This window comes from Myotis myotis, unplaced genomic scaffold (assembly GCF_014108235.1).
Source record: "Myotis myotis isolate mMyoMyo1 unplaced genomic scaffold, mMyoMyo1.p scaffold_m19_p_11, whole genome shotgun sequence".
Classification (NCBI taxonomy): Eukaryota; Metazoa; Chordata; class Mammalia; order Chiroptera; family Vespertilionidae; genus Myotis; species Myotis myotis.
This window is the reverse complement of record NW_023416315.1, coordinates 15794601-15803983: the sequence shown is the minus strand read 5'-3', so window position 1 is coordinate 15803983 and position 9383 is coordinate 15794601. Positions and strand designations below refer to the sequence as shown.

At 43.5% G+C, this 9383-nt stretch overlaps 1 protein-coding gene across 3 annotated transcripts in view; it reads left to right on the top strand.

Moving 5' to 3' along the window:
- Positions 1 to 664: 664 nt before the first annotated feature.
- The window catches only part of LOC118666040 (gamma-secretase activating protein), a 74822-nt gene continuing 66103 nt past the window's right edge, over positions 665 to 9383 (top strand). For all 3 annotated transcript variants that reach the window (XM_036327627.1, XM_036327628.1, XM_036327626.1), the window contains exon 1: positions 665 to 854. In XM_036327627.1, coding sequence (XP_036183520.1) covers positions 752 to 854 — 103 coding nt within the window. In that variant the 5' untranslated portion in view covers positions 665 to 751. The remainder of the gene's footprint in view (positions 855 to 9383) is intronic.

The window sequence follows — 9383 nt, the reverse complement described above, 5'->3', positions numbered from 1 at the left end:
CATTATCTCTCTTAAATAGAAGCATCCTATTCACACGATTCCTGCTGCTACTTAACTACCTACACTACTAAGACATTACTACCCTGAAACTGGGTCCAGTAGGCCCCAAATGCGGTTCACCTCTGCCCCTGCCATGAACTTGAACCTTCTCAGAAGACCCAGTTACTAACACGTCTAGCCAAGTGGGTTCCAAACTTGACTGCAAAGTGGAATCACCAGGGGATTATAAATAAATAGAGAGAGAGAGAGAGAGAGAGAGAGAGAGAGAGAGAGAGAGAGAGAGAGAGAAGGAAGGAAGGAAGGAAGGAAGGAAGGAAGGAAGGAAGGAAGGAAGGAAGGTGCCTGGTGCCCACACCTGATGTGCAACAGTTTGGAAACCATTGGTTTAGCCACATCTCCTGCAAAGCCCTTAAAAACCCCCAGATCCTCAGCCCTTTCTGTGCGTCGCCCGGAGGGTGCACCTTGAGGTTCAGGCCGGTGGGCCTGGTCCCGGCGCCTCGGCCCCCCCCCCCCCCCCCCCGCCCCCCGGCCCTGCATGTCCAGCTCGCAGCTCGGGTGCTCGGCGTGGGCCGGGAGGAGGCGGTGCTGGGGCTTCTCAGCCGGGACCAGGCAGAACCGAAAGCTGCCGGCTAGCGGGGCGGGGAGAGGAAGGAGGGGCGGGCGCAGGGGGAGAGGGACCCGGCGGCGAACCCAGAGCCGGGAATGCCCGCGGTGCGGGGCCCCAGAGCTGCCCCGTGGCCGCGTCCCGGCCATGGCTCTCCGTCTGGTCACCGACTTCGATCTCGGAAAGGACGTGCTTCCGTGGCTGCGAGCGCAGCGGGCGGCGGGCGCTGGGGTCCGCGGAGGCGGCGCAGGTGCTGGCGGCGCGCGTCCGGGGTGGCGGGGAGCCGGGGCGGGCGGGCGGGGAGCCAGCCGTTCATCCTCGGGCGCTCCCAGGCGGGTGGTGGGCCCGGACCAGGCCGGAAGGGCGTGGGCAGCCGGCGGGCCCCCGCCAACCTGGGAAGGTCAGCGCCCCGGGCATGAGCTTCCCCCGTTGGAGTCCGGGCTGTGCCAACCCTCACCCCGGCCGCTGGGTGGCCGTCGGAGGGGCCGCCCCTGGGATGCATTGATTTTTCTAGCGAGTCCTCCAGCCTCCCGCTAGCTCGTTGCCGGAGTAATTCACCTTCAGCAGCAAGGCGGGGGCCCTGGGGCACTAAGCAGGTTCTCATGCGCGGGAGGCGTGCGGGAGCCGCGGCGGGGCTGCGCTCCCTGGCCCAGGCTGCGGGCGCGGGCAGGGGGGCTCCTTACGCTCCATTCGCATCCCACCTGCCGGGGCAGGAAGGTTCAGCACCCCCGGGGCTCTGGCCAGACCAGGGGCGCCTGGAAGTTCTTGGCGCTGAGGAAGAAAAGAATCACGGCCCCCAAGAAACGCAGATAAATACTTAGTGGCACGGGTTGTCCCCACGTAGGTGCGACGCGCTCCTGCATCCGTGGGAACAGGGTCTGTGATCTAGGGGACGTGCGGCTTTGGGGGTGAAGTGCCGGAGGCCGGGGGTCCGCCCTCAGCGGAGAGCCGTGAGCCGACAGCGCGCTGTTTTCCAAAGCAGCGCCCAGCCCGCCACCGGCAGCCAGGGCGGCCTCAGGCAGCCGATGGATGCTCAGGTTTCCTGCCCAGCTTCCTCGGGGCGGTCGGAATACAATCCTGGCAGCTGAGACCTCTCCCTTCACCAAAAAATCCTTTGTTTTGATTTTGACCAGAGAGAGAGAGAGAGAGAGAAAAGTGACGTTTGAACCTTCCCAGCATGGACCAATCAAAACGTTAAAGGGGAACGCTGTGATTTCCCAGGCGGGGTGTGTGTGTGTATGTGTGTGTAAGAAGTGTGTTGTGTACGAGTACAATGGTGCATCTTCAGGGCTTACATTCAGCTTCAAAGAAGTGAGACCCCTGGATCCCAACTGTGCTTGTCTCTCAGTCTCCCCTATTAGATACTGTAGACTGCTGGAGGACACTTTTTGGGAAGGACTCTCAAATTACCCATTTATACAACTCCTTTCTCCTTAATTCTGGTGGAAGGTGTCTATCCTTTCCTTATAGCTTCACACTGTCCTGAGGCTTCAGTGGAATATTTGTAGGGTTCCTTGTCTTGGCCTATTGGCTGTTAGTTCCAAATAAGGAGCCATGTTTTTGTAGCTCAAGGCTTGAGTTTGACTAGTGAGTTGACTAATGACTAGTCACTAGTGTCATTATTAGCAAAACTTCTCACTTTGGGGGACATTAAAAAAAAGTCACCTGAATATCAAAGAGCTTTTGATGGTTTACCTTTTAAAAATACAGCAGGCAGCTCCAAAGTGCTTTCCACCCCAAAGTGGTCCTTTCTCTGAACATCCACCTTACATAGCTAAATGGCAGATGTCTGCAAAGGAGAAGTTAGATGAAGTGTGAAATGCCACAGTCTTATGTTCCCATAATGTGTGTTTTGATTGAAAATCTCTGTGTGAGCCAGTTAGATTTTGGCTTCCTTGTGTCTTTTACTCATCTGTGAAGAAATAGAAATTTGTGTATTGACACTCCACTAAACAACAGAAAGTTGGGGCCTCAGAAAGTAAACTTACTAAAAATACCAGATTTTTAAAAATATTGGTAATTTTTTGCTGTTTCAGAGCACCTTAGCAAGATATTAGTGTTATACTGACAGAAATTGTTACTACTGATCATTACCAGTGGGTGGTAGCTCAAAACCTTCCCCCCAGTTAATTTCTCTTCTGCTGTAATTTGTAGCACTGGCGGGAGAGTCTGGGATTCCATTTTATTTCTAGCACAGCTATTACTTCACACATTGTGCAAATTATTTTCCTTTCAAAGTCGCAGCTTTTCAAATGTAAATTGTGAATAATTATACCATTGTAATGTCTCCTGCCTGCACACTTGCTATCTAAATTTGAAGCTTTAAGATTTTTTACATCAACAAATACAATTGAAGATTTCATAGTGGAGCTTGGTAGCACTGGTGAAGTATGACATATTCCTGGCAAAACAGCCAGGGCTAACCATGGAAATTCCCTTTTTTAATCAGTCAGGAGTCAAGGAGTAAGGAGACCAGATTTGGTTACAGCATCTCCTGGTTCTGGGTTGAACTTTGGGAAAATGGGTTCTCCTGAAATAAATGAGGAAAATATTTGTTCTTTTAAAAATTAAAACAATTATCCAAAAGAATATTTTAATACACGTAAGCTATAAATAGTAACAATAACAAAACAAAACCATAGGCCCACCTTAAAAACAGAAAAATATCAAGACTTTGAGCGGCTCTTGTGTCCCCTATCGGATCCTTTTTCTCTCTCTATCCCTCATCTCCCAGAGGTAATGACCATTTAAACTTTTATATTTTAACATCCCTTTCATCTTAATTATAGTTTTAACCCATATGTAATTTTCCCTAAGGAAAATATTGGTAATTTTTTATAGAACAGCTGCCCAGGTGACTGCAGTGCAGGTAGTTTTCAGACCCTAGCTTGAAGGAACAGGTGACTGATTACTGAACTTATTCTTCAATAACTGTTAAGCACCTTCAAGGGGCTCTGTTAGTCCCTGGTAGGAGGCAATAGGGCAGAGAGGGGTGCCAAGACTCGAGATTCAATTTTCATGTCTCTGACAGAAATTGTTACTACTGATAATTACCAGTGGGTGGTAGCTCAAAACCCACCCCCGCAGTTAATTTTGCTTGTTTGTGAATTTTAAATAAATGAAAGCAAACGATCTGTATTTTTTTCTTCTTCTTTTTCTTCTCAATATTGTGAGATTTATCCATGTTGACTGCTGTAGCTTTAGGTCATTAATGTTCACTGCTATATAGTATTCCATCGTGTGAGTATACAGCAATATGGTGAACATTAGATCCTCTTTTCAAGGAAGAACTTGTCCCAGGTGCTGTGAGAGTGGTCAGCAGATAGTCTTCTGCTGCCAGACCTTCAGGGATTGCTCTGACAGAGGGCTGACTGACCTTTTGGGTGTGGACCACTTCTAATTAGCGTGTGAGGTGGGGTATAAAGGCCTGGCCATTTTGACTTAAAATAGGACAACTTTGACCATCCGTTTCAGTTCTACGGGTTCCCCGGTGGAGGACCCTGAGGTCGCCTAAAGCTAATGGGCCTCCATTGCATCTTGGCTTCTCCTTCCTCCTGCATGTTTGAGTCCCACTTTACTCAGCACTCCCTCACGAACACGCCGGATACCAAACGGTCTCAGACCGCTTCCTCGAGAACCCATCTGCCCTTCACCCCCTTGTCTTGTTGGCGACGTCTGGGAGGTTTCTGGGATGTGCTGTCACAGTCAGTGCTTTTACTACCCTTGTGGCTGTGGCCTGGTGCACAGTGTGCAAGCTTCTCTCGGCTGGATGTCTGACAGGGGAGTTGCTGAGTCATAGATAGGCTCTGCACATCCTCATTCTTCCTGGGTAGTGCCAAATTACTTTCCAAAGTAGTGGAACTTACTAATAACCCCATTTGTAGTATAGAGATGTTTTTGGTATTCTGTATCCTCACAAGCTCTTAATATTTCCATATTTGAGATGTTTTTGTCAAATGGGTGGGTCTAAATATTATTTAATTGTTGTCTGAGGTTAAGTATCTATATATTGATTGGCCATTTGAGTTTCCCCTTTCATGAGATGCCTGTCATTCTTATGTCCACTTTTTCATCGTGTGGTGTTTTTCTTCAAATTTATTTTTAAGGGTTTTTGAAAAATGTATTCTGGATTCTAGTCTTTTATTCATCATGTATGTTGCAAATATTTTCTCTCAATGTTACTTTTTTTTTTTAAGTTCATGACGGTACCTTTGATAAACAATTAATTTTAGTAGTCGAATTTATGAGTCTTTTCCTTTGTGGTTTATGCTTTTTGAGAATCTTTAAAAGAAATCCTCCCCTATTCAGTAGGCGTGAAGACATTTTTACATTAACTTCTACTATAGCTTTTTCTCTTCATATTTTGTTTTAATCCATACGGAAATTTATGATATAGGAATCCAGTTTTATTGTTTTTCCACGTTAGTAGCTAATTGTTGTAGAATCACTAACCAAATAGCCCTGCCACTTCTCAGTGACAGCAAAGACACTCTGTCACACATCACGGTTTCCACGTAGACACGGGCCTCCTTTTCTGGCTTCTTAATCATTCTTCGTTTTACTGTCCTCTCAGCACTGTCTCTCCTTTTCCCTCCCTAGTCTCCTTTTCTCCTTTTCCTATCTTTTTATTGCTTCTTAACAATCACCCTATCCTTGCCTTGTCTCATTTTTATTCATAATTTGAATTTTAAATCATATAATGGTGTTCACTTCATAAGTTTAGGAATTATAATATCTGGTCACTGTGAGCCTGAGGATTTATGTGAATTAGGCAAACCAGCTTCAATTTTCCATGAGTAATGACTTGCCAACACCTTTAATATCTAGGTACTCTCCTTTTCTTTAGTATGTTTATTTATGCAAGCGTCTTATCAATCAAAATGCTACATTTTTTTTTTTTTCTTCATGAGCACTGAGTCTTTATGTAAGGTGAAACCTCATTTCCTCATTTGAAATTGCTAAACTTCCTCCTCTGGACTTTCCGGTGATGAACCACTGGGAGAAGAGTCAGGATGAATAAGCAGAGAGGTTATTAAATAGTTCTTTTAAAAGGGTGTGCCTAAAACATGAGCAACTAATCTGGGGAAGAAGGGCTCCGATGTGTGTTGTGTTAATGGTGTGTGTTGAGACGTTGGTCTCCGAATTTCCCACAATGTCCAGTTTGTCTAATTCAAATGTTTTTGAGATGTGAACCTTGTACATCCCTGCAGGATTATTTAAACTGCAGTTATTACTACCTAACAGACCCTTGAAGGTATTCTTTTTATTATTTCTTTCAACTGTCTAACATGGTTACATTATAAGCTAGTCCTAGTTATGCTATATAATGAATATTATTTAATATACAAGGGTGGGCAAAAGTACACTTACAGTTGTTCATCTGGAAAATAATACAATAATTAATAATACAAGAAAAACTATTTCATATACTCACAACTGTAAACCTACTTTTGCCCACTCCTGTATATTATAAATACAGGGTGCCCCAAAAAAATGTATTCACACTTTAACAGCTGATTCTATTACATTTTGAAAATGAAATGTATTTTAATAAACATTGCCTTTATAATTATTCAGAGTGTGAATACATTTTTGGGGGGGGACCCCCTGTATGTAGTTTAGTGGTTCCCAACCCCGATGCACATTAGAATCCCCTGGGGAACTTAGCAACACATACACTGGAGACGAGGCCCCTCACCAGCCCAATAAAATCAGAGTATTTTGGAGTAGAGCTTGGGGATTAATGTTCTTTCAAAAGCTCTCAGGATGGTTCTAGTGCACAGCCAGAGTTGAGAACTAGTGGTTTAAAGGAATAAGCATATACCATTTGTTGTGATCTGTACTTTTTGGAGAATAGTCTTCTCTGTAATTTTTTAGTGATTTGAAAAATAGATGTGCTTTTGCAAGGAAATTGGATTTTCTTTTTTTTTTTTTAAATATATTTTTATTGATTTCAGAGAGGAAGGAAGAGGGAGAGAGAGATAGAAACATCAATGATGAGAGAGAATCATTGATCGGCTGCCTCCCGCACGCCCCCCACTGGGGATTGAGCCCGCAACCCGGGCACGTGCCCTTGGCCGGAATCGAACCTGGGACCCTTCAGTCTGCAGGCCGACGCTCTATCCACCGAGCCAAACCGGGTAGGGCGGAAATTGGATTTTCTTAGCAAGATTTCTTGTCAAGGAGTTTCTTATCTTAGCTGAAACCTTTTAAGTGTATTTTGGAAAAAGTCTCTCATTATCTTTAAAATCTTGAAAGAAAAAGAAACACTGCTCAAAGTATTGACTCATTGCATTCCAGAAGTTTTGAGTCATGTGCAGGGCGAAAAGAAACTCACTGAAATTCTCCTTAGATGTCCACAAAATCTACTGCAAAAGGACTTTTCAGTAATTATCCATTTTCCCATTGTAAGTGTGGTACAGGAAATTTAATTCATTCTCTTTACCATTTTCTAAGGTTTGAATTTAGTCTGTGCCACTTTTTTCCATGTATGATACTGGCCATAAGTGTCTTAACCTTATTTAAACTCAATTGTTTTATCATTACAATGGACCTATAATACCTTACATAGTGTGGATGAAATAGAAATAAGAACTCTGAAAATTGTGAAGTGCTATTGAGTAGCAATCTGATTGAATCATGTTATTCTTCTAAGAGACCAAATAATTATGCTTATTTTTTTTTTTAATCCTCACCTGAGGATATTTTTCCCATTGATTTTTAGAGAGAGTGGAAGGGAGGGAGGAGTGGGGTAGGAAGAGAAAGAGAGAGAGAGAAACATTAATGTGAAAGAGACACATCGATTGGTGGCCTCCCCCATGTGGCCTTGGTGGGGTCCCGGGGGATTGAACCTGCAACTGAGGTATGTGCCCTTGACCCGGAATAATCTGTAACCCTGTGGTCTGCGGGCTGACGCTCTAACCCAGGGGTGGGCAAACTTTTTGACTCGAGGGCCACAATGGGTTCTTAAACTGGACGGGAGGGCCGGAACAAAAGCATGGATGGAGTGTTTGTGTGAACTAATATAAATTCAAAGTAAACATCATTACATAAAAGGGTACGGTCTTTTTTTTTTTTAGTTTTATTCATTTCAAACGGGCCGGATCCAGCCCACGGGCCGTAGTTTGCCCACGGCTGCTAACCACTGAGCAACCAGTCAGGGCAGGAAGCTTATATTTTTAATCAGTGGGAAATGTGTCTGACAGCCCAGTATACATTGAACAGTATGTGTACCATGTATAAAAAACACTTCTCTCCTTTCTTTGTCCTGCCCCCAGAAGATCATGCAACTTCTTCCTGTCAGGAGGGAAGCGAGCTCTCAGGATGATTCCTAAATTCTCAATGAAATGTATGCTTTGTCTCTAAATGGTTCCCACCTCCAGCTCTGGTGCAGGGGACCAGCTCCCCAATTATCTTTATTTTTTTAACCTTATTTTTTCCTTTTTAATCGGAAACGCAAACTGAAATTTGCTATGAGTTATAGGGTATTTTGCATATGTTTTGTCTAAATATTGGAACTTGTCATAATATTTAACGCCTAAAACACTATTCATGTGTGAGGAAAATGAGTCAAGTTAAAGCAATTAATTTTGAGGAAATTGGGGAAAGAGATATTTCTCTTTAATCAATAATGATAATTATAGATGTTGTATCTATTGGTATTTAAGTCCTCTAACTATAGAGTTGGAAGAAATAGCCTAAAATTTTAGAAGAAACATGATACTCAGTTAACCTTCATGTTAAATGTATTATGTTAGGAATCTTTATATCCTCCATTAAAATATGGCTTTCCAACAGAAAAGTACACAGATCATAAGTGAAACACCCAGGCACCTCGCACTCCGAGCAGGAAAGAGAACACGAATAAACTCCCAAGGTCCCACTCGTGCTCCTTTCACGCTATCACTCATCTAGCACCATAGATTCATTTTGCCTTTTTTTTGGAACTTGTGTATAAATTAGATCATGCAGTTTATGATATTTTTTTGGGAGAGGATAGGATCTGGGCTTCTTTTGGTCAATTATTTATGTTGTATGTTATAGCAAATTATTTCTTATTGTTGCATAATATTCCACGGTTTGGCTATCCACGGGATGTGTTATCTTTCAAAATATGTATATATTTCTGTTGGGATATATGTACAAGTGCAGTTGCTGAGCCATCTATGTTCAATTTCAGTGTATGCTGCCAGTTTTTCAATGTATAGTCCCATTAGCAATGTGTGAAAGTTTCAGTTGATTCAAATTTCATGGCACCACATAATATTAAAGCATAATAAGTTAAGGGTTCATGTTATAATCTTTAGGGTAACTAATAAAAGAATAGCATAATGGCTTGGATCAGTTTCTGGCCTCTCTATTCTGTTCCATTATATATATATATATGCCTGTTCTTGTTTCAGTACCAGGCTGTATTGATTACAATGAATTTGTAGTATAATTTGATATCTGGTATTGTGATCCCTCCTACTTGGTTCTTCTTTTTCAAGATTGCTATGGCTATTGGGGTCTTTCTTGGTTCCAAAGAGGACATACAGATGGCCAAGAGACACATGAAAAAATTCTCAAAGTCACTAATAATCAGAGAGATGCAAATTAAAATGACAGTGAGGTATCACCTCACACCTGCCAGAATGGCTACTATCAACAAATCAGCAAACAAGTGCTGAGGAGGATGTGGGGAAAACAGAAACCCAGTGCACTGCTGGTGGGAATGCAGACGGGTGCAGCCACTGTGGAAAACAAAATGGAGTTTCCTCAAAAAATTAAAAATGGAACT